The 26,151-nt window shown below is 34.2% G+C and overlaps 1 protein-coding gene across 2 annotated transcripts in view; it reads right to left on the reverse strand.

The window, feature by feature from the left end:
• The window catches only part of LOC129216163 (titin-like), a 279,902-nt gene that overhangs the window by 38,634 nt on the left and 215,117 nt on the right, over positions 1-26,151 (reverse strand). The window contains exons 73-79 of one of the 2 annotated variants that reach the window (XM_054850333.1): positions 16,432-21,234; positions 15,312-15,353; positions 13,156-13,175; positions 11,995-12,238; positions 11,043-11,215; positions 6,361-6,493; positions 4,456-4,631 (exon numbers count right to left, since the gene is read on the reverse strand). In XM_054850333.1, coding sequence (XP_054706308.1) covers positions 4,456-4,631; positions 6,361-6,493; positions 11,043-11,215; positions 11,995-12,238; positions 13,156-13,175; positions 15,312-15,353; positions 16,432-21,234 — 5,591 coding nt within the window. Of the gene's footprint in view, positions 1-4,455; positions 4,632-6,360; positions 6,494-11,042; positions 11,216-11,994; positions 12,239-13,155; positions 13,179-15,311; positions 15,354-16,431; positions 21,235-26,151 lie in introns of both variants that reach the window. The other variant, XM_054850332.1, reaches the window with a different exon arrangement.

Raw genomic sequence — 26,151 nt, forward strand, 5'->3', positions numbered from 1 at the left:
AGTAGAAAATTAAAAGGTCATTAGGTTCGCCTGTACATTTACAAATAATGGAGGATGAATTTCTCGCCAATTTGCTCGCCAATGTTGCAGTTCCACGTTATGATAATTTGCTAAAGTACTCGTTCACGTTGTGATAATTTGCTCGGTAAAATGTTCTTAAAATTGGAACAGAAAAAGAACAAAATCGAATTTTCGAAAAATCGCTTCAAGTTGCACACCCCCATGCTACAAACTAATTCTGGTCGAAGTTGCGTGAAAATCGGCCGGACGGTTTAGGCGCTATGCGCGTCACAGAGAGACACCCGGGCAGATATCCATACAAACTTTGAGCTTTACTATTAGTAAAGAAAATGAAAATTGTTTCATTTTATTTCAACAACTGTTTCCAAAACTAATTCTATTCCTTCTTTGCTTTAAGTTACCGCCCTAAGCGAGGGTTAATGCAGAAATACATAAAATACACCGTCAGCTCAGTTATTCCATCCGAGGACTGAAATTTCGTGCTTTTTATCATTCATCAGCCCGGAATACACTGTTATAACCAGAGGTTCCAGACGAGTGAATATATTCCCCCTAAGGTGAAAGCATGGTGACCAAGGGTGCCATACTGGCCAGGAAGTAAAGCAGAGGTGCGAAAGTAGCAGACAGTCGTAGACAGGGGTGCCAAAACAGCAAGCAATCGCTAAATGGCTTGCTGGCGCATGCGCTTCCGGCATACATTCACCATTCAACCACTTCAATATGGCGGACGAATGATAGATTGCACTACGCGTGGCTTCTACGTCTCTCACATTGAATGAAGTACACTATTGGATTAAATCTCAACTTTTGTAGGATAATTCTTTAAAATAACAAGTAAGTACAGCTTTTGATCACTTTGTAGCTTTTAGGGCTTTCAAACATAGTTAAAAGTACGTTTAATGCTTTTCAGTTACCGTTAGTCCGTTACGATACCGTAGTACCATTAGTTGTTTATTTTCAGGTTACCGTTACTATCGTGAAAATTCCATCATTCACACAAAACGCTACTAAATGTATCTATCATTATTTTCTTGAGTACTCGATAAGCAACATTTAATCACCGAAATAGTAACCGCAATGATATTTTCAATAACCAACAAGTGAGAACCTAAATAAAAATGATTCTTGTGCTTCGTGTAGCGAGTGCAAAAAATAAAAAAGAAATCTCTCTCCGTCTATCTTTTTCTTTTGCTTTTTCGTTCAAGTGTTTGAATCATTTCCTGTTAGCGGTTATTCGATAGTGTTAGGAGTTTCTTTAAATTTTTAACTGTCGAAAAATTTTATGCGCATTTTATTTTATTGTTATTTTGATTGAAATGTTGAACGTTTGAGAAACGATTTTGTTTTATCGTAACTTGAATATCCCAGAATATTTTTGACTGTTCATGTAAATAATTCATAAGTACATCTACACTTTACTTTCGGTGCGGTTATTTCTCACAAATGATCATTAACTTAACTATGATTATTCAAATAATTACTCGTCTTTAACTTTAAATATATTTGTGACAGCTCTTTGATACCAAATAAAGTCTGTAGATATTTATTGTTTTATTCATCTTTAATATTACTTTGTAAAAAAAAAAAAAAAAAAAAACCTCATCAGTACGCAGAATTTTTTGACAAGTTTTTTACCGCCCCGAGAGTTATTATAATTATTATTATTTATTTTATTTATTTTTAAGAAAAGGATAAAAATTTCACAGGTCCGAAATGTTTTTCATTTGTTTTTACCGACCCGTGGGTCAAAAGAGGTTGAGAAACACTGATGTAGAGAACGATCAGATGAATTAAAGCAATGAGCACTTCTTAACTATGTTGAAAACTCTGAAATATGGTCAAATGCTGTAATTACAGGTTTTAATCATTTCCAGTACTGAATTCATGCAATGTGAAAAGTGTGCAAAACGTAGACTATCATGAATCAAAACAAAACTATTAAAAAAAGAAAAATACACAACTGTATTCAAAAACGCACACAATACGGGGGAGGGGGGGGGAGGATCTACAGTAAGGGTGCCATTTCTCTCTCCGAAGGTTCATTCTTTTCACCCCGGCTGCCTATTTTTTGAAAGGTGCCTGTTTTTCACCCTAGTTAGAGGTGAAATTCCGGCTCCGTATTGGGTGCCGCTGGTGAACAAGCGTTTCATCCCTGAAAGGTGCCGAATGCAACCTGTAGTTTTAACAGTGTAGGAAGTTATTGAGCTGGAGGCTTTAGCTACCAATTTGTTTGGCTCTCTTGGGTCCTTTAAGAAGTTTTCTGCCTTCAGCTTAGTTACTTGCTATTCCCAGCTGAGTGCTAAAAAGCACGAAACTGCAGTCCTCGGATGGAATAACTGAGCTGGCGGTGTATTTTATGTAATTCTATTCCTATTCTTTAAGCCTTAACTGGCTTTGAGGAACTAAGAGGACCAAGTCTTAAAAAAAAAATTCCAAGCAGAAATTTTTTTTAAAAATGTGATCACCAGTTCATTATGTGTCCCCTACTCGGGGGTTTGCAAAGCAATTTTGAGGCCCGTCACAAATGACCTTTACGTGTCTTACGTCCCTATACATATTTCACGACTCATTTTTAAAATGTCTCGGAACCCCTTCAGGCTCAGGTCTGGGTCAACAGGTGTGGCCCCTTCCTTAAAAAATAAAGGGAAATGGTTAGAATTTTGAAAAAAAAAAAAAAAAAAAAAAAACCATGAAGGAGTTGGTTAATCATCATATGCTAAGTAACAAAGTTTATGTAATTTACTTTTATTCAAATGTGTTTATTCATTTTTGAAATGTTCTGCAAGAGATTTCTGTTTAGCGAAATACAATGAAGAATGCCCTTTTTTTTCAAACACAAAAATGACTAGAAGTACAGGAAAACTTTAACGCGTCACTCATCGTTTTCATATAGGAAATTTGGGTTCAACTATGAAATTTTGTAGTTTATTTACACTGTCAGAGACTCAAAGTTTGCCACGCTCTGTTTTAAAGACCCGCAGCAGTTAAATATTACAAATAAATTGACAACAAGCACTTTTTTAACCGACTTATAGAAGTGAGAAAACATTTATTAAAAAGTTCTATGGATATAGAATCAGTTTTGAATATAAAAAAGATTTTGTACTAAAAATTTCAGCCGGATAACTGGACAAAAATGCTTAGTAAATGAAACTCGAAAGGCTGACTTAAAAAAGTGTGAAACCTAAGGTGGGTAGTAAAACTCTCACTTATTTTACTTTTTTAGTTTCCTTACTTCTTTATTAAATTAGGCTTTTAACGTGCAAAACCAGTTTGTATTATTAATTAAGCCAAATTCTTGTTTGCCAACCAAAAAAAAAAAAAAAATTAGAGTTTAAAGTTTAAGACAGTAAAAATTAAGTAATATCGCAGTGTTTCAAACGTCAGCTGTCAATTTAAGAGCGATATAAAATTATAACTTTTTTCAAATTATATGCAGTCGACTCTCGATATCTCAAAGTCTTTTTACTCAAATGTTCCTTTATCTCGAAGTTTTTATTCGGTCCTAGAACAATTCAGTGTTTTTAATACAAAGTTGTCTCGATATCACAAATTTACTCCTTATATAGTCGAAGTTTTTTCGGGAGTTTTGTTTCCATTTTTAGTATGAAAATGCAGTCAAAATAAGAAAAAAAGGGGTGCTTTTTCCCCCCATTTAACAAATTGCTTTGATTATCAGCATGTGTAAGGGGGATAATTTAATTACAATGGTGCTCTTTAATGCACACAGTGTTGCAAGATTACGTGAGAAGTAGCCGATTGGGCTACTTTTTGCCATGGCTGGGCTGACGACTTTAAATTTTATAGCTGGAAAAATCCTTGATAAATTACAATTTTGGCAAAAGTTTACAAAAGTAGCCTTTTTTTCTGGAAGACTCAAAAAGTCTGCTTTTAGAACAAAAACACGTTTAAAAGTAACACGAACTGAAATTAAGCGAAAAGAAATTGGGCCTACGACATAAAAACTTTATAGCTTTTGAGATGGAATAAAAAAAACTGTAAGCAGTCAATAGTAATTTTCTTTTTTGAAGTATCTTAATCAAAGGTATTATCTGTAAAGCTATTTCTACGAGGTACTAATAAGTAATTTTATTCAAATTATTAGTGTTATAGTCTATCCATAATGCACTATTACTGGAAAATAAAATAAAAATTATTCTTGAGAAGGCTTTGAAAAGAACTTACGGTAACTAGAAATACCGATTACACTAAGATTTTGGCCGGTCCCTTGGGACTTCGAGTTATCAAGAGTTGACTGTATATATATATCTAAAGTCAAACCCGTATATCTCGATTTTAGGAGGGGGAGGAAGTTGCACGGAAATTGAAAATGTCGACATAGAGAGGTTTCCGACAGAAGCAAGTTTAAAATTAATAGGTTCAACTGTACATCAAATCTCATAAAAAATATATTCATTGCAAAGGAATTCTAACCTTAGGTTCCGGTACACCCGTGACTTTACAGGACAGCTCAACGGGCTTTCCTTCGTCTACGCTTTTATCTTTGGGCTTCTCTGTGAAAACGGGTGGGATGCCTTCCAGGATGTCTGTCAGCGAAGACTGTCTGGACAAACTCAGCCGTGAAGAGGGGAAGGTTTCACTGCGATCAGCTGAAATAAAAATTCACCAGCGGAGAAATTAAAACACAACGCTATTTAAATTTTTTCGCATTTTTATTTCAATAATGAAATTAACTATCTATATGTAGTCCCACTTGCTTTTAGCGAAGCCGTATATAGCGAACTTACGGCTATAACGTAATAGCAACTATCCTCTTTACACATAACGTAAGTAACGTCACAGTTAAACGTAAAATTTACGTTTAACTGTGTATTACTTAACTTTTTATAAAGAAACTAGCTGCGCTGAATAGCGTTGCACTGTCTACCTAGAAAATGAAAGTTGTGTCAGTGACGCATGTTAAACAATCAGGCTTAATTAAAAGAGAAAGAAAAAGTGTTAGTTTCCCGTCACCGTGTAGAAAAAAGCAATTTCAAGATTCAAAATTTGAATTTTGACCTCTTTGAATTTTTTTATTGATTCCAAAAATTTCCCTATGTAAATTTCTGTGAGATTAACGAGTGTTAATTTTCTTCAAAGAATTACAGAGGAAATTGATTTATGACTGCCTAAGAGACTATCATTACCAACTCTTTCAAATAAATATTAAGTTAATTCATATTTTCTTTATGCACGCTGTGCGTATGTCTCGAATTGAGTACATATTAAACTTATTGTATATTCATCTATCTCTAGAATGAGGTATTTTTTATTGATAGAAGCTAACCCCTATTTTAACGCTACTATTAAGTCTTAATTTACGCGGTTTTGATCTACGCGGCATTTTCGAGAAACGTACCCCCGCGTAAAACGTGTGTCTACTGTATAACTTTGTTTCTGATAACAAAGCATTTCCAAAGTTTCCAAAAAAGTGTGTGTGTTTAAACGCGCAAAATTCGAGAACACCCGGTCAATTTCATTGAATTTTAAACAGTTTGTTTCTTAAAGGTCGAAAAAGGTTTGAAGATCGGTTTGAAAAATAATCCGATTAATAGTTCATCTTCGATTCCAATTTAGGCCCAATTTTCACATAAATCCCCGAATATGGGGGTGAAAAATTACTTGCACTTATATTAATATTATATATCGTTGGAAAGGGTAATATTTACCGCGTTCTGCGCAATTTGTTTTGATGCTGTAGTTTAACTACGGCGGGAGTTATTTGCGTTTTTAACTCGAATTTTTTTAGGCTTAGCTGAAATTTAGGCATTACTTTCTTCATTATATTTTTCAAAAAAAAAAAAAAGTGAAGAAATTGTCCCACAATTTCTTCTTTTTGACACCATTGGAAAAAGTGGCATTTTTTACTCCACATCTGCTTCGACCTTTAGTCGACAAACTAAGCTTCTATCTCCAAAGGAAAAAGAAGTTACAAGCCTTTTTTAATCAAGTTCGAAAATCTCATTTCCATTCAAGTTGTTAACTATTTAATTTTCACGTTTCACGGTTACGTTTTTTGAATCCATTATTTCTTTCTATCTTTCTCATTTTCATTTCTTAAACTTATTTTAATTTGGTATTTCCATGGTTACGCTTTTTAAATCCATCTTTCTCACTTTAATTTCAAAAAAGTATTTTAATACCAGTCGTCATTGTTTGCAAGGAAATTTTTGCGTGATTTTTTTTCTTTTATTTAAGCCTGATTGTTAAATATACGCCACTTGACGCAACTTTTATTTTTAAGGTAGATCGGGCAAATTCGGGCAACGCAGCTAGTCTTCTCTAAACACAACTAATAATTTAGGAATTAAGTTTTGAGAGGAAGCGTTTTTTTCTTACTTTCCACAACCAGCTCTGCAGAACAGGAAGCAAACCCAGCCGCGTTTTTAGCAACTACAGTGTATGTTCCTGCGTCTTCGGGAAACACTTCGCGGATCACCAGGGTCGTAACGTTATCTTCATCGTAGAAAATCTGCAAAGAGTAAATACACGAAATAAAAAATGAAATGGGATGTCGAGAAACCTAACATTATTGCTGTTACCAGAATTAAAGGCAAAACAAGTAACAAGGCCAAATTACCGCACAGGCCGCCTGGGTCTGGGGCCCCCTCCTCACAAGGGGCCCAAAGTTACTTGAAGAATTATGCGTATCACTACAACTTGTCGCTGGAAAGACAAATGGGCGTATCTCAAAAAAATCGAAAAATGAGCTAGGACCACCACAGAAATGTACAAAGTCGATTTTATAATATGACCAATGGGCTTATCTCTACAATAAGTAGCAAAAAGGTTACAGTCCCTCACACTGATGGCGGTTCCCTAGCGATACAGTAAAATGGAAATCTTTAAATCGGTTTCCTGCAAAATGTTTAAAAGCGAGATACGCCCGTTCATCTTTGCAGCAACGAACTAAACGAAAAATTAGGTATTTTTAAAATAATAATAAAATAATGACTTGTCATTGGAAAAAAAAACTTCTTTATGGAAGAATTTTTATTCATTCTGCTAGTAGCGAATAGACCATGTCACAATTATGAGGAGCCCCAAACGGGATTCGTAATGCACATGATAAATGATTTACATAGTTCTGTGATAGACAAAATGACCCCAAAAATACATTCTGACAGTCCCCTAACCAGTGTTGCCAGATTGGGGGAAATTTCCCCATTTTGGGGAAATCTGGTGCTCCCTGGGGAAATTTTGGGGAAATGGGTTTTGAGGGGAATTCTTTGGGGAAAAATTTTTTCCTTGGGAAAAACCTGGGGAAAAAAACCCTCGGGAAAAAAGATTTTTTTTCGTATTTAAATTCGCTTATATTTATGACTAGTGGCACTCGCACGGCTTTGCCCGTAGTAGAAAATTAAAAGGTCTTTTGGTCCCCCTGTATATTTACAAATAATGCATGATGAATTTCTCGCCAATTGGCTTGCCCACGTTACGGTTCCACGTTATGAATACTTGGTAATTTACTCGTCCATCTTATGATAGTTTTGCTCGGGAAAATGTTCTTAAAATTGGAATAGAAAAAGAACAAAATCAAATGTTCAAAAAATCGCTTAAAGGTGCACACCCCCATGCTACAAACTAATTCTTTGCCAAATTTCATGAAAATCAGCCGAACGGTCTTGGCGCTATATGCGCGTTAGAGATCCTGACAGACAGAAAAAGATCCGGACAGAGAGATATCCAGACAGAGAGACTTTCAGCTTTACCTTAATATATAAAAATCTTCTGTGCGGACGTTTGTCACCATAAGACTTTTAAACGGCTGGATCGATTTTGATCAAATTTTTTGTGTGTAATTAAGTTTTGGCAAGCATGGTTTCGAAGCGTGATTGATCGAATCGCAAACGCTTTTGTTAATTTATTAATTAATTTAAACATTGGATGGTTATAGCTCCCAAATGATTAATATTTATTTTAACCTATTGTTGAGCGAGAACTGAAATAAATATTTAACCCGTTGCCAGAGGACAATAAGAAAGCCAGCTCTGTTTTTTGTAATGAAATTTCCTAATGTGATATGTCAATTGCGAATAGGTAAAACGTAGAGAGAAAGATTGAAGCCTTCATTTCTCTTGAAAGAAACTATTTTAGGGTTCCGAGATATATTTTAAAGTAATGTTCTGGAAGGTTCACGCAAAACGTGTGTTCTGGCGTCGTAGTTGAACCATGTGACCGGATCGGCGCTGTAGGTTTTCCTAACCAAATGATCAGTAAGTACCATTCCTAGCAACATCTGTTTCTCGGCTGGAATCCATCTGAGTTTTGGAACCAATGTCAAGAATACTTTAAGGATTATCAAACTAATCAGTACATTATTAAAGGGAAAGATGATGAAATTTAAAGACGAAACAAATTTTATTTTCGTCAAGATAAATTACAACAGGGTAGTTCTGTACACAAAAGATCAGTGCGGTGGAAGATCTTCATATTTGGTGGGAAGAACAAATTAGGCAATATATGAAGTTTTAAAAGTTTTCGTTCAAAAGATCGGACCACTAATCGGTCAGAGTTACCTTCGCTCACTGATCGGCTGGATTACAATAACGTGGTAGATTGACGACTTTGGCTATAAACAATAGAGTTGCGTGATCATATGTTTACATTTTAAAGCTACTGTTAATATAATTTATTATAATTTTTGTTTATTTGGTGAAATATTTCAAATTGCGAAGAATTATTTTTCTTTTTAAAAGAGTTTTTAGTCATTTTAGTTGAAGAATGTGTTTATTTTACATCTTTAGGGACGAATGATTTTCGCTTATTCAGAGAACTGTTTTTACCTTTATCATTTTTCTTAAACGATATCATTTCGATTGTTTTATTCTTTTTCATATAGGGAATGTTGCAGCGGGATTTCCCGTTTGTTCTAGATGGGTCGTTAGTTTTTTACACTTAATATCTGAAGACGCTTTTTATCCTTTGAGTATGGCTGAAGGAACGAACCATCAAGTACGGGAGAAAAAATAGTTAATAAAACAACTGCTCAGTGGGCATTAGATAAATCAAGTTGTAATAAATATACGCATTCTGACACCAAGCAGCTTTAAACCTTTTCTTTTTACTTACCTTTTCAGCAAAACGGTTCAAGCACTTGATAGTTTATTGAAATTTTTTAAGTTTTCAATTTACAAAGTTTGAACAGAACAACGTGTGTCGGGTCCTCTAGTTATTAGTAAAGATATAGAGAGATAAAGATAAAGAAGACAAAAAAAAAAAAAAAAAAAAAAAAAAAAAGCGAAAATGTGAAGAAAAAAATGTTGGGGAATTTTATAAGAAAATTTGGCTATTTGGGGAAAAAAAATTTTCAAGAGACAAAAATATTAGAGGAAGTCGATTCATTTTATGAAAATATTAGTGGAAAAATAATTTTTGCATTTGGGGAATTTCGGTAGAAAACATCGCTTTTGGGGGAAAAGTTGGAAGGGAATTGGGGAAATCTGAATTTGACCATCTGGCAACACTGCCCCAAACCTGTAAATCAACCACTGTATTCCGTCATACGAGTCTTCAGGGGGCCTCCAAATTATTGTCGGCCTAGGGCATCGCTTTGAGTTAGTCGAGTCCTGACAAGGAAGAGTAATCTGTCACCAGTGGCCGCCCGGGCAACAATTTTATTATAATTTTATTATAATGACTACTTTACTAAAAATGCAAAACCATGATATTTAAGTTGTTGAAAATGTTAACCCTTAATATTATTAATCAACCCTTAATGTTATTAATCCCCCCATACGGTGTAAGAAACATATTTTAAATAAATTACAAATACAAATGTGACTCCAGTAACAGGCTCTCGGCCCAGATATGCTGATCCTAAGTCAGTCCCCAATGAAGATCAATGGCCCTCTTAAAGCTATTTACCTCCTTACTCATTGCTGCCTCTTCCGGTAAGCTGTTCCAAGTGCCCACAACCCTACTAAAGTAATAACTTTTCGTAATTCCAAATTAGTCCGAGACTTGAATAGCTTAAAACAATGAGCCCTCGTCCTGCTATCCACGCAAAAATCCAACCCACCAACATATTTCATTTTTATAAATTTAAACAACTGAATCATGTCCCCTCTGACTCTTCTTTGTTCCAGTCTGTACATATTAAGACTTTCAAGTCTGGCTTCATAATCTAAATCTTAAAGTCCTCTCACTAGCCTAGTAGCTCTTCTTTCAACCCTTTCCAAAAAAGAAATATCTTTCTTGAGATAAGAATCCAAAACTGAACAGCATACTCCAAATGAGGTCTTACCAAACTTCTATATAAAGACAGAAGAACCTTATTAGAATTGTCTAAAATATATGAATAGATAAAAGCAAGCATTCTGTTGGCTTTGTTACTTGCAATACTGCATTGCTGATTAAACTTGAAGTCTTGATTTATTAAGACATCCAGATCAATAACATTTTCCGTCTAAAAAATGACTGAACCCTGTAAATAATAACTTAAACGTTTATTTCCATTTCTGTGACCTAAATGCAGCACTTGGCATTTCTCAACATTAACTACCATATCCATATGCCCACTTAGTAATATGATGTAAATCATCCTGCAGCTGTTTTACTTGTCTTTTATTTTCTATAATTCCCATAAACTTGACGTCATCAGCAAAACAATTCATGTTTCCAAAGATATTTTCATGAATAAGTTCATAAAGGTTGTCTCTTGATTTTGGTGCAAAAGATTTTACCCCAATTGCATAATGACTTTTGTACCTTCCAAAATCATCTATTTTTTGAGGCGGCGATTGGGTAATTATTGAGAATGATTTTTTTTTTCCATCAATTTTTTTTCATTTTGTCGTCATGAGACCGACGCTATCTCCTGCCACCGGTGTGCCTTTTAAAATGATACTACTTTACCCCTTTACCTTCGGAATTTAAAACTGATACCTATGACCCGAAGGCATTTCTATTAAATTTGGATGCTTTTTGCGGAAAAAATAAGCTAACTAGAAAAGATATGGGACCCATTGACAAACGAGATTGCTTAAATTGTTCACTTAACAAAAAATAAAAAAACATACCTGAAATTCTTCGGACGGTTTGATAATCTGTGTTTGTTTGAACCATGTGATTGTAGGTCTGGGATTTCCTGATACTTGGCAGGAGATTTCTGCAGTCTGACCATCCAGAACTTGAAGAGGCGTAAGTTTCTTGACAAACTTAGGAGCGACCAACTTTTCTCCGGGTTTTGGTTCTGAAAAAAAAAAAAAAAAAAAATCTTTAATTCGCTGGTATAAAAAGTATCTTATAAATTTATAAAAAGGTTCAATATAACTTAGGAAGAATATCCTTGCTAACGATTGGTCAGATCCTGAGATTGATAAAGATGTCGTTTCAAGCAAACCGGTGGATTTTTATTTCTTGATTTTTAAGCGCTGTTTTTTTCAGGTAAAAATTTCTTTTTATGTTATATTTTGTGTCAATCTTTTTCCTTTCATTTTAATCTAATGCCCTGTAGGCGAAAATTCATATTTTCATTTTCTATTGTGTTTTTGGACACTGATAGGCAAAAAAAAAAAAAAAACACAAACACAACTCTAAAGATTTTATAAACGCGTACACTCAGTACGGAATATATTTGAACACATAAATCCTTCTGCAACTTTCTTTTGGGTGCTACCCACAAATGCCATAATTTTTTTAAAAAACCAAAATAGTGTACTCCTCTCTCTTTTCCCACCTCAAAGTGTGACATAGTTTGTAGCCAAACCTTTTTAGCTTACTTCATAAGCACTACTTCATTTTAGTATGATAACACAATTAAGAAATTCTAATCTCTAGTTCTTTAATTATAGATTTGACAAAAAGTACGAAATATTTTATGTTTATAGACCTCAAAGATTCTCACTTTTTTTTTTTTTTTGGACAAGGGATTCAAAAAAAAAAAAAAAAAAGCAGAAATTCATAAAGAATTATGTGAAACTCAGTTAGGAAACTTTTCAAAATAATTATTTTTTAATAAGTCATACTTACTTCTGAGAACCGGCAATTTTTCAATTTTCTTGCTCAGTGTCTCCTTCATATAGTGCGTGTAGGTGGCAGAATCTTGAAGAACGGTAGGAGGTACGAAACCTTTCTCGTTTGTGATAACTTTCCGCACGAACCACCAGTCTTGGCTGGTTCTCTCAATCACTTGCACACGTTCACCTTCTACAAGGGAAACGGAGTCCGATTTATCCGAAACAAAAGATTTGATGGCTACGTATTCTATTGACTCCTGAAAAAAAAATAAACAGGGCTTTAAAGAACATTTTTATATAATGCCATTTGACAGTTATCTTGAATGATACTCTTCGTAAAGCGATCCAAATGCCCTACTGCCGTGGGCAGCTAAGGGACATTTACTACAAATTATTAATTTTTCATTTTTCTTTTGTGCATTTTGGTCATCGATTGTACGTTAGATTTATTGTACAAGTGTGTTCATTTGGTTTCCATTGAAAGAAAAGCGTGAAAAAATACTTCTAATTTCAACATTCCGCTATTGTTAGTATTGAATCCAAAACGCGTTTCTTCAAATATCTCAAAAACTCATTTTTGCAGATACTGCCATTTAACTGCACACGGCACCTTTAAATATATCACTATAAAAACCACGCTGAATTTTAGACACTTAGCAGCTCAGCACTTCTAAAAAATTATCGGTTTCTATTATTCCTTCAAACTTTTAGATCAGTTTATCACAAAATATTTTGTATTTTGCAAAACTATTTGCTTACAGAGTTCATACAAGAGCTCTTTTATTAAAGTATTTATATTTTCGCAAATGTCTACGATTCAAACTTTAACGAAAACGTTGAGGAGGTGGGGGATGTCTGATACATAGGGAGTCAATTAGTAAAATGCTGCCGTAACAAATATTGTTCTTTTTCCCCAATTTGGCGTGAAGCTCCATCTTGCAGAGTACTAGATTTGCCAATATTGACGAACTAATTAAAGTTATGAACGTGTATAATTAATTGATAGTCAGTTAAAAAGAAGCAAAAAACTAGTAAACCTTTCAAATTATAGTTGAATTAATACATTAAATCAATACGTCTATAGTTAAGAGTCATTTAAACCAATATTTAAAGATAGACTTTTTTAAATATGAATAGTTCTTAAAATTTAAATAAATGAAAAAATATCACTTACCAGAATTTCTAATATTTCTTCTCCTAAAAATAAAAGAAATACTACTTAAAAGGATTCAGTTTTAAATTGTGCTAACATCAAAAGTTATTTTCTAATTAGTTTAAATAAAATGCTATTTATATAGATACATACACACACAAATATTAAAATGCTTCATGAAAAAGGCAAATTTAAACGTCAATGAACTAAAGTTCTCTTATGCATTTTAATTAATATGCTTCCCGAAAAAAATATATATATCATACAAGTATCATCAATTTATTCCTTCTGTAAACCAAAAGTAGAAAACATTAGTAAACTGTTTTAATTTTCAGTAAATGCAAATTGTTTTTTTGAGCAATCACGATTGCTTATTGCTTTCATTTGACTGTTTTGATGTTCCTATGATTTTATTTTCCCACCGCCACCCTCTGCAGCATCACCGTCGACCTGCTCCTCACGATGCTGCTCCTACAGCGAAAACCGTCTCCAGGTTGCATCCATGTCCTACACACACGCGCATACATACACAACTACACACACACATCCCCCCCACACAAACACACACGCCTACATACACTCGTGATTACGAAAAACATAATTTGAATTCAAAATGTAAAAATTCAAATTTAATTATTTTATTTTTTTTAACACAAGACACTTTGTTGCAACACTATTGAATCAAACCGAAGTCAATGAGGAAAAACTATAAACGCATTTCAAACTTAATTTAAAAAAAATGTATATGTATAGATATAAAAGGAATTTTATTTGTGTGTGTGTGTGCGTATGTTCCTAAAACAAATCGACAGTTTACGTTGAATTTTTACCAAATTTAGTAAAAGTTTTTTGATGCTCAGAAATTCATAGACGGGTTTTTCCTTGTACAGATCCACCGTTTGCGTCGTATATACGCCAAATTTGTCACAGAGGTACTTTGATGCTCTGAATTCTCACAAGAGTTTTTTCGCTCTCCTATAGGGGGGAACTCCCATTGGGATACCCCCTTAGGGAGGATGCCAGAAAATCCATGAAACGGAATGTTCACGCTTATCCTTATATATATAATAGTCAATGGTCGAGTAAAGCTCCTGACGTCATTAACAATGAAATTCGCGCTACGGTATAATAATTTGGTAATATGTTTTGGTTATGCTTAACATACAGGGAAATGCTTTATTGTAACGAGGCTGAACTGGATCCGGTAATTTAACTGTTTTACTGGTAAGACTGTGTCATTTCAGGGGAATCAAGAAGCGAAAAAAAAAATGGTCAACAATGAACGCTATTTATTGGAGTTTAGGGTTAATCCACTGGAGTTAGGGTTAAAATTTCAACTATCAAAATATCACCAAACAGGCAATTGCTTCGTTGAAATATCGAAGCAATTTTAACCCGTCATATCTTGACGGTGGTTTTCTAGTTGGTAATATTGACTGAATTTTTGAACTTTTAAAAACTCTAAAGAGGTCTAAATTTAAATTTTTAACCATAAAATTGATCTGGGCCACTATGCTAGTGTTTTATAAGAAGGGAAAATTTAAATTTGAATAAACTAAAGTTTTCGATCCCATGGATTATCATGAATACGTTTTCTAAAAACATATCTCGTACAAGTATTATCAGTTGATTCTCTTTTTGAGAATCAAAGATAGAAAACATTAAAACAGTTTACTAATTTCCACTAGATGCAACTTTTTAAGGATTTTTTTTTTTTTTTTTTGAATCAATAAAGCGCTTTGTTGCAACATTATGGAATCAAAATTAAGTCAGTAGTGAAATATCAAACACATTTCATTTTTAAAAAAGCTACTTCATTTTTTTTAAATAGCACACTCAACCTTAGATATTAACCGCATAAAAAATGTTCAAATCTTTACGAGCGGTCATCAAAATATTTTTCGGAACAAAAATTGCTGCTAAATCGCAAAAAAAAAACAGGGTTGAGTGTATAAAAAAGGGGGTAGGTTCGAATACTAGTAATTGGATGAGACTTTTAGAAACATGTGCTTAATTGATGAATGTAAGATTTTTTTTTTGATGATTTTTAAAAAAAAATCAAATCAGGTGTCGTGACCTGTTAAAGCTCCAAATGTTCTCATGTTCTTTCTCGATTTATTTGGTTCATCCTTCAACAAAAATATTAAAACTAATAATATTTCCATTCAGAAGCTTACCTTCTTTCTCTTCTGGTTTCTGCAAAATAACTTTGGTTTCATCTAGTAAAAAGCAAAAGAGAAACATTAAAACCTTATTTAAATTATATTAGTATGAAACTTCAATACATTTCTAGAAACATACACAACCTGTTTTCGTGAGATCTTTTTTATTCATTTTTTATGTCTGCGATTTTCTTTTATGCGGTGCATGAAAATCTCACTTAAAGCGGAACATAGTTGTTTATTTAACGAATGCGAGGTAGTACTGTCCACCTCTGAGACGTTGAGCAATGGCCTTGAGCAAGTCAATTTCCTTCAAGGGAGAGCAATCAGTAAGAAGAGGAATTGTTAGGCGCAGATTTGGGTTTTTGACCGTTTTTCAGCAGTTGACACTTGGCTCCTCCCCCAACACGTGGTATCGGACAATTCTATATCCGTGTTTTGGGGATGAGGCTTCAATCAACACTGAGAAAAGTTGCCAGTTGGCCATCGTTATCGCGCTGGAAGAAGACGAGTGTTCTATAATTTCCACAAGTTCTTAAGCCGTCTTTCCTTACCCCTATTTCAACAAATAGAATCGTTTAATCGGTCGGACAGCGGAGCTCAACTTGCCAGAGGTGGACAGTACCTTCAATTGACAAAAGCGATTTTAAACCAGTTTATCACAGGAAGGTTCATGCATTGCTAGAGTACGAAGCGTAACGGTTATGCGTTTTGAAAGTTTTGTATGCGTAAAATTAGTACATATAAGAATAAAAAAAATTAAAATTTTTGCATGTGCATTTTCTGAAACAGAATCTAAAAGAATTGGAAACATTCCAAATAGCTGCTGTTTCTTGTTTTCGTTAAAAAAAGCAATTCCTAGTTGTTCTGTAAGGTTTTGAGTTATTTTCCACCTGATGGGACTTTTTTTTATGTGATCCCTATTTACCGCATAAATAATAATAATAACTAGTTTTAATTGTGTTGCGAAAACTACTTTTATAGCTACGCGTGAAATTTTGAGAAAATTTTAAACAATAATTTTTTATTCTTTATCTTTGTTTTTAATTTTATATTATTTAATTGTAAAGAAATATTAATTTAGCTCATGGCAATTTAATTCCAAAGGTAAATAACTTAAAAACTAAAATCATACCTGAAATTTCTTCTGTCTTGTACTCTGGCTTATCTGGAGCTAAAGAAAGACTAAGAGATTCCTCTTCATCTGAAACAATTTGTGGTTTCTTCTTAGTCACTGTTTTTAATTGGAATGTTTCCTCCACATCTTTACTACTTTCTTCTACTGATTTTTTGCGGCTAACCGTAAATGATTCCTCAACTTTCTCATCTGGTTCTTGTTTCTTTTTCGGCTTTTTGATTGAAATTCTTCGTTCCTCTGTCGTTTCAGAAGTATCTGGTTTCTTACGAACAGTGATTTCCGCACTTTCTTCGGTTATTTCAGGTTTTTTCTCTTCAGTTAAAGTTAGTTTTAATGAATCTTCACCAACAGTTGGTTTTGACTTTGTTTCTTCTTTCTTCTTCTTTTGTACTGTGAATTCTGATGCGTCAACCTCTTCAGTTTTTTCCTCTTTTCGCTTAATTTTAAATTCTTCAGAAACAGATTCTTTTCTGGTTTCTACTTTGCGCTTCTTTAAAACAACTGATTTCTCTTCCTCTTCAACGAATTTCTTAACCGTCACCTCCTCATTTTCTTCAGTAACTTTATATTCCTTTGGCTTTTCTGGTAAAATTATTTTGGTTTCTTCTGCATCCTCAACTTTTGGTTTCACTTTTTTTGGAACAACGACTGCAAATTGTTCTTCAACGGGTTCTTCTTTGTGAGTTTCTTCAGGCTCTTTTGGCTTTTCTTTTTTCAAAGGAATGGCAAACGTCTCTTCCACTGGTTTTTCCTCTGGTTTTAATTCAGGTTTTTTCTTCAGTTTCAGTTTTTTGGTAACTTCCACTTCTTCCTTCTTTTCAAGTTCTTTTTTAACAATAATTTCCTCTGGAACATCTTTTGGCTTAATTAATACTGTGGTTTCAGCAGCTTCTACTTCCTCCACTTTTTTTGGTTTTTCAGCTTCGACAACGAGCTTAAAGGACTCTTCTACGGATTTTTCTTCCTTTTCTTTACGTTTTTCTGTCAATTTGACAGAAAATACTTCTTCAACAGGTGCTTCTTCCGGTTCTACTGTTTTTTCCTTTTTCAAAGGAATAGCAAATGTTTCCTCAACTGGTTTTTCTTCTGGTTTTACTTCAGGTTTTTTCTTCAGTTTCAATTTTTTTGTAACTTCTTCTTCTTCTTCCTTCTTCTCAGGTTCTTTTTTAACAATAATTTCTTCCGAAACATCTTTTGGTTTGATTAGTACTGTGGTTTCAGCTGCTTCTACTTCCTCCACTTTTTTTGGTTTTTCAGCTTCTACAACGAGTTTAAAGGATTCTTCAACGGACTTTTCTTCTTTTTCTTTTCGTTTTTCTGTCAATTTAACAGAAAATACTTCCTCTACGGGAGCCTCTTCTTTTGGTTCTACTGCCTTTTCTTTTTTCAGAGGAATAGCAAACGTCTCTTCAACTGGTTTTTCTTCTGACTTTACTTCAGGTTTTTTCTTCAGTTTCAGTTTTTTTGTGACTTCCACTTCTTCCTTCTTTTCAGGTTCTTTTTTAACAACAATTTCCTCTGGAACATCTTTTGGTTTAATTAATACTGTAGTTTCAGCAGTTTCTACTTCCTCCACTTTTTTTGGTTTCTCTGCTTCTACAACGAGCTTAAAAGACTCTTCAATTGACTTTTCTTCCTTTTCCTTACGTTTTTCTGTCAATTTAACAGAAAATACTTCTTCGACAGGGGCCTTTTCTTCTGGTTCTACATGCTTTTCTTTTTTCAAAGGAATAGCAAATGTCTCTTCAACCGGTTTTTCTTCTGGTTTCATTTCAGGTTTTTTCTTCAGTTTTAGTTTTTTCGTGACTTCCACTTCCTCCTTCTTTTCAGGTTCTTTTTTAACAACAATTTCCTCTGGAACATCTTTTGGTTTAATTAATACTGTGGTTTCAGCTGCTTCTACTTCCTCTACTTTTTTTGGTTTTTCAGCTTCTACAACAAGCTTAAAAGACTCTTCGACTGACTTTTCTTCTTTTTCTTTACGTTTTTCTGTCAGTTTAACAGAAAATACTTCTTCCGTAGGTACTTTTTCTACTTCTTCTATCAGCGTTTCCTTTTTCAAAGGAATAGCAAACGTCTCTTCAACTGGTTTTTCTTCTGGTTTTAGTTCAAGTTTCTTCTTCAGCTTCAGTTTTTTTGTAACTTCAGTATCAGGCACTTCTTCAGCATGTAACTCTGTTGGTTTTTCCTCTGTGATAAGCTTCTTTACGGTAAGTTCGCTTTCTACTGTCTCTTCTCGTTTTTGAACTTCTGGTGCAGGAATCGTTATAATGTCTGTAACAGATTCTACGACTTCTTCTACATCTTTCTTTTTAGGCATTTTAACGGCAAAAGTCTCCTCAACGTCTTCAGGTTTTTCCTCTGGTAAATGGACTTTTTCTTCATCAAGTTTAAATTTAACTTCCACTGGTATTTCTTCTTCTTTTGGTTTTTGTTTTTTCTTCTTTTGTATAATTTTCACATCACTTACTTCTTCTTGAATATTTTCTTTTTTCACTGTAATTTCTGCGGTTTCTTCAATTATAGGATATGGTTTCTCTTCGGGTTGAGGCTGGAGCTTAATTTCTTCTTGTACGTCTTCAACTTTTGACTTTGGTTTTGTTTTCAAGGAAACCACAGAGACTGACTCATCGTGTTTTTCCGGTTCCTCTTTCTTTTCAGGCCTTTTTTGTAATTCGAGCTTAATTTCGGTTTCCGAGTCATCCTTTGCTTTTGGCGTTTTCTTTTTCTTCAAAACTATACTTTCCGGCTTTTCTTCATTCTCTTCAACCTTTTTAACAGTTATTTCTGCTGCTTCTTCGGTAACAGTCAAAGGCTTGGGTTCTTCCTCCGTCAAAACTACAATTTCTTCTGCCTTTTCTTCAGTAACATCACGTTTTTCTTTTGGCTTCAGTTTAACAGCAAATGATTCTTGGACATCTTCTGTAAATTCTGGTTCAATTTCTTCTGGCTTATCTTGCTTCACTTTAAATTCTGTTACTTCGGAAGGTTCTTCGAGAGGTATTTGAGGTTTCTTCTTCTTCTTCTTCACGGTAGTTTTGACTTCTTCGACTTCAGAAACATCCTTTTCAATTTTTGCTACTGATAATTTTAGCGTAGTTTCTTCTACTACATCTTTACTTTCGGGCTTTTTAATGGTTTCAATTTTGAACGTATCTTGAACATCAACAACTTCTTCTATCTCTTGCTCTGATTTCAAAGGAATTTTCACCTCTTCAACATGTGGTTCATCTGCTTTCTTCGGTTTCTTTGGACGTTTAAATTTAACTTTTTCTTCTGTTAATTCGTAGATTTCTGGTTTTTCTTCTTTTACTTCTTCTTTTATTACTTCAGATGCGGTTTCTTCTACCTTTTCTACTGTAAGTTCCACCTTTTCTTCTTTTATTTCTTGCTTTACTTCTTCGGTTTTCAGTTCTTTCAACTGCAGCGATACTTCTTCAATAATGTCTTCGCGAATTTGCTTAGATGGCATGTCCAGTTGAAATTCTTCTGTAACTTCTTTGTCAGTTTCTTGTTTTGGTTGTTTTGGTAACGTAACTTCTTCGGCTTGTGGTTCTTCCATTTTCTTTGGTTTTCGCTTGATTTTCACCTTTTCTTCAAACTCCAATTCTTTTGAAATTTCTGCCTGCTGAGGTTTGGGTTCTTCAATAAATATTTTTTTCTTAATTGTTAAATCAACTGTTTGTTCCTCTACAGTATACTTTGATTGTGCAGGTTCAGAAATAGTTATTTCTACTATTTCGTCTTCGACAATTATATCCTTCGGTTTTTGAGGTACACTAAGAGAAAAGTATTCTTCTGCATCTTCAAAAACTTCTTCTTCTTCTTCTTGCCTCAAAGCAATATTAAATTCTTCTTTTGCTACTGGTGTTTCCTCTTTTATTTTTGGTTTTTTCTTTAGTGTTACTTTTGCAGTTTTTTCTTCTACAGGAACATCGACTACCTTTTCTTCTTGACCTTTTAAAACATCTAAATCATACTCTTTCTCAAATACGTGAAGAGGAGGTGCCTTTACAGTACTTTCATCAGCTTTTGATGGCGTTGGCTGCAAAACTTTGAATTCTGGCACGTTTTCTTTTTCAATTCTCACAACGTCTTGTTGATCTGCCATTTTAATTGACGTTTTTCTTTTTGGTTTCAAACTGATTTCCTTCGGTTTTGCTTCTTCTGCTAACTTTCCAGGAATTTTGATTTCTTCTTTTGTCTCAGGAACTTCTTTCAATGATGACTTTCGTTTCAATTTAACTACAGTTTCCTGTTCTGGTTCTGTAGATCTCTTTTCAGGTGTAACTGTGATCTCTTCAGGTTTTTCAACTATTTTAGCTTCCTCAACCTCATGTTGAATCGGAGTTTGGTCTTCTTTCGGTTTTTTCTTTATTTTCAAAGCAGCATGTTCTACAACTTCTTCAGTTTTGTACTCCTCTTGCTTAGGTTGAATTTCTTTGATCACAACATCTTCAGGTTTTTCTATTTTGACTTTCTTTTTTATTTTCAGTACTGATTCTTCAATAGTGTCTTCAGGTTTAGTTTCTGGTTTTGTGTCTAATATAACTTCAACAGGTTTCTCTTCTTCTTTAGGTTTTTTCTTAATCTTTACTATCGATTGCTCACTTATTTCTTTAGGTTTTTCTTCCTCAACCGGTTTCTGTTCAAGCACAGTTTCTGTAGGGAATTCCTCTTTTGGTTTTTTCTTTCTTTTAAGAACGACTTTATCGGTTATGTCCTGCGGCTTCTCCTCTTTTAATGACGGCTTTCGTTCACTCTTGACATCAGCTGGTTTAATTGGTTCCGAAGCCTCTTCTGAAAGTTTTACACATACGTTATTCCATGTTTAATTAAAATTAGGACGGTCTGAATACTTTAGACATATTACTTAGACAATTTAACTTAGACAATTGACTTTAGACAAATTGAACTTTAACCTTTAAACAATTGACTTTAGACAACTAAAAAACAGTAGTAAGCAAATTCGATTAAATGAAGAAAGAAGGAAAAAGACGCGAACACATTTTATCCGTAACACATTGAACACGAAGACATCTGATGGAAATAAAGTGACAGCACGATTGTTAACAGTGCGACATATTAGTAGGACATGTGACACAGAGCATGCGTTAAAAACAATAAAAAAAAATAATGCTGCTTTAATACTTACCTATAGCTTGCAGCTTCGCAAGCGTGAGGTTATTTTAAGAATTAGCTATCCTAAATAACAGTTCCTACATTTTAAAACAGTCAAGTATTGCGTAAAATATTACATAAGAACTGATATTAAGCAGCAGTAGCTTTTGAATAAGTATTTTAAGGCATTATCACTAACATATTACGTTTAGTGAAAAAATGAATTCTTTAAATTTAAGTAATAATTGATGAATATCCAAGCAAAGCATTGTAGATTCAATTCGTAGTCTTGAATAAGAAGAAATGAAAAAGCTTGTTAATGTCTGCAAAACAAAGTTAATACATTATTAGAAAAAATATATCATGAATTAGAGCCTTTGCAAATAACACATTTTACGAAATAAAGGTTATTTTGTTATTGGTGCTTTTAGTTCCAAAAAAAAAAAAAAAAAATTAAATCAATAAATGAAAAAATAATCAAAAAAAAAAAAAAAAAACCATTTGCTCATTAAATGTTTTTGCAAAAAAGTCAGCAGATCCATAATTAAAACTTGCTAAATAACAAAGTTTACTTTATCTTTAAAGTATTATAGTTAAAGTAATGAATGAATCAAAACTCAAAAAGAGAGCTCATAAGTTTGGAAAGTGACTTCGAAACATAACTTCATAAGGTATGTATGGGCTGTGTATAATGTAGGGCTGAGAAGGCGGAGGGAAAATGACCGAGTCCGGCTCCGACTCTTGGAATTGTCGGACATGGGAATTAACACTGACCCCTTTACCTCAAAATCAGTCCGACTCCAACTGTACACCCACTAGCAGAGTTGCGCACTTTGAGGGAAAATGACCGACTGCGACTCGTTTACCATAAACCAATCCGATTCCGATTCCGCAGCCCTGATTTATATTGTCGTGGGCTGGTAAACGGCAGCATTTGCAGAAATGAGTTTCAGATATTTGAAGAAACGCGTTTTGAACTCAATACTAACAATAGGGTAATGTTGGAGTGATAATTAATGGTGAAACATGCAAGATGTTAAATATTGTGCAATCTTACACAATTAGATAATAATTAATAGTTATAAAATTTAATATACATCGGTCAATTAAATCAGTTTCTATTAAAAATAACAGAAAAGTTAACGCGAAGTTCAAGAGTTGCTAAAATTTTCCTGACATTAAGCAACCATTTAAAAAACTATTGCAATTTTTTAATCGGTTATGTTCGGAAAAAGATTTGCTACCATCAATTACTTGACAAATTGATTTGAAAAAACCCCTTCACCAGAACAGAACATGAAATATAGCCCGCAGGTAGGCCTGGTAGTGCTTACGCTACTGACTTATTGAAACAACTGGTGAAAATGTTGAAATACACTGCTCAAAAAAATTGGGGGAGCACATTATTTTAACAAAATTGAGAAAAACATCATTCCGGAAACTAATTTCCAATAAAGCCTCCATGTTTTTAGGAAACATGAGAATAAAACGTAAACTTCGGAAGCAAATCAACGTTTCTATCGTCAAAAAGCAGAAAAAAGATATAAGTGCAGAAATCGTGATTTAACAGAAGCTCATATTTTCACTGTTTGAGCGGTAAAATTCAACCGTTCATTGTTTTTTAGATTGGAAAATGCCACGACACCGTAATTTACCGGATTCCATGGCTTGACGATTTATTGGGTGACTGGAATTCGGGCAAACACAAAGCCCTGGTGCAGACGATGTTGAAGAGTTATAATTTCATGTTCGTTTCACTATTCTAGAGGAGTAAAGTTCCCAGTCAAATGTTTTTTGCTTCTTTTTTGCTATATTGCTTCTTAATACACTTGTATACTTCATTTTATGCCTTTGTAAGGCTACCTTACAACGGTTTCTTCACTTTTCTCTGATTGCTCCATTGCTCCCCTAATTGTTTTGAGCAGTGTATAAACAGCGGAGAACGTTTTCAGTTCTCAACCCCCTTTCCGGAATCGGCTTAGTGTGCTTCTTTTACTTTGCCCATCGATGACTCTCAGGGAGTAATATACTGCCGTGGGATGGTAAACGGCGGTATCTGCAAATTTTTATTTTATTATTATTTTTTTAAACATTTTTGTCATATATTGCATTGTTGTTTTTTACTAGCTCGCTTATTTGGTTTCCGACCGTATTTGAAGATAGAATGATGAGTGGTTGGAAGCTGGTCTCTTATGCCCAAAGGCATTAATTAGTTCGACCCTGGCTGCAGTCGGTGGATGTTCAAGATGCAGAAAATCGACAGCGTCTATGTCGTATGATGATGCTGCTTTGAGAAAATCTCCCGAGTACTCGTTTGGCTTGGTGTGCTCTTTGCAAAATTAAATTCCTTATGCAGTTTCGCATCGAATAGAGTGAAGGTGCTTCAGTCAGGTGGGGAAACTGGGCGTCAAAATTCTCGTGGTACTCGTATACGCCGATAGTGGTGCTAAATGAAAGAATGGACACTATATCGGGGGATCGTACCAGGTCTGCAAAGGGAAGTGCCTCTAATGCAACCCATTAAAAAGAAGAAAAACATTTTCCTATAGTTATTAAATGATCCAAACCATGTTTCTTCAAATATCTCAAAAAGCCATTTCTGCAGATACTGCCCTTTACCGTCCCACGGCAGTATAACGTCTATCCAAAATCCCATCAAGTGATATTTTTGTCAGAGCAATAATTGCATGTGTTAACGCCTATGCTCACGTCCCCGAGCGATAAGGAGCACGCTTGGGGTCTTGGATCTTGGTTTCGCCCCCCTAAATTCCCCATTGTCAGAGAGGAGCGTTTGAAACCACCCTTCGTTAGATGCACTTTGAACGCTGTTAGCGGATGCAGTCATAGGGCCTCAATCTTGTCCCCAATCCTTTGCAAGCATGCAAGCGTATCCTATTCTTATTTTACTATGCTTATACCTAATTGTAAATTAATTAAATTGTTTGTTTTACCAACGACTCATCAATGCAGTCATCAAATCTCACCATACAGTCCACTGCCAGAAAATAAAATTTCCTCCGAAGCTAGGTGACTTGAGCATGAATAATACATTTTTTTGCTCAAAATGAAGCAATAATAAAATAAATAAATAAATAAAAACACATATCCAAATACAGTTATTTTTAAACCACGTGAAAGGGTTTTTTTTTAATGATTGCTTCTATAAATACTGCATTAATGTGTTATAATACTTTTTTAAAGATTGTTTTTTGGAAAAAAAATTAAAAACAATTAATAACGAAAACTTACCAGCGGACGAAGACTTCTCCTGTAGTGGCGCACCCTGTATTTGTTCTGGCAACTGTCCTTCCTCAATAGCTGGTAAGATCACCTCTGTATCAGCAACCAGTGGTCTTTCTTCTTTCGTAGAGAAATGTTTTTCATAAAATGTATCTGCGTATTCCTCAATCGTAACTCCTTGTGGCACAGTAACTACATCTTCAGCTTGGCCAAATTGCATCTCCTTGGTTCTCAATTTAATTGTTTTACTTTCCGAACTTACAGTTTCTATATATTCCTCTACTTGCGATACTTCACCATCTTTTTGGGAAATTTTTGATTTTTTCATTTTTAATGTTACTTTTCTTTCAGATTCTGATTTCGGTTTAACTTTAGAAATTTCTTCGATTTCCGTTTCCAAAAACTGATCAGGCACTTTTTCCGGCTCTGCTTTTAAATTCTCAATGACTTTTTCTGGCTGAATAGATGTCTTTTGCTTTACCACAACAGTCGATTCTGATGAAATGTCTTCAAAAACTTGAGCTTCTGGTTTTGATTTTCTGTGTTTGAGTGTAATTTTAGTTTCTTCGCCAATTTCTTTTTGTGAATCCGGAGCTTCTTTAGGTGCTGTAGCTAATGGTTTTACTTCTTCGGGTACTTTCTCATCCTCTTTTCGATCTACTGATTCTTTCTCAGGTACATCTTTTGACTCTAGTTTATCAGTTACCTCAGGTTGCGTTTCGTCAATTTTTGGCTTATCTGAAACATCAACTGCCTCTGGTGTTTTCTTAATGGTTATATGTTCTTCAGTTATTTTTTCTTCTTTAGGCTTTTCCTCAGGCTTTTTCTTCTTTTTAACAGTAATTTTAACGTCTTCCGTAGGTTTAGATTCTGGAAGGCTTACTGGAGCTTCAATTCTTTCAACATCCTTTACTTTCTTTTTGGGTTTTAATTTTAATGTTGATAGTTCTTCTTTTTCTTCCTTTACTTCTTTAGTTTCTAACGTTTGATCTTCAAGTGGAACATCTGGTTTTATTTCATCAGTTTCAACTGCTGTTACTTGATCCAACTTGATATCTTTCTGTGCTTTACGCTTTAATGTTAGCATAACTTCTTGTTTCTCGTCAATTGGTTTTTCAGTTTCAATTGTTTCTACAGTGATTATATTTTCAATAACAGATGTATCATCAGGTGCTTTTGAAGCCTCTAAGTTAACTTCAACTTCCTTCTGTTCTTTCATTTTCTTTTTGGGTTTAATTTTAAGTTTTATGTCAGTGTCATCCTTTTCTTCAGGTTCAGTTGGTGCTTTTTCTATTTCAACTACAAAAGATTCTTCTTGAACATCAGGAACCTTGTCATGAACTTCTAACACAACTG

Source organism: Uloborus diversus, chromosome 2 (assembly GCF_026930045.1).
Source record: "Uloborus diversus isolate 005 chromosome 2, Udiv.v.3.1, whole genome shotgun sequence".
In the NCBI taxonomy this organism is placed as follows: Eukaryota; Metazoa; Arthropoda; class Arachnida; order Araneae; family Uloboridae; genus Uloborus; species Uloborus diversus.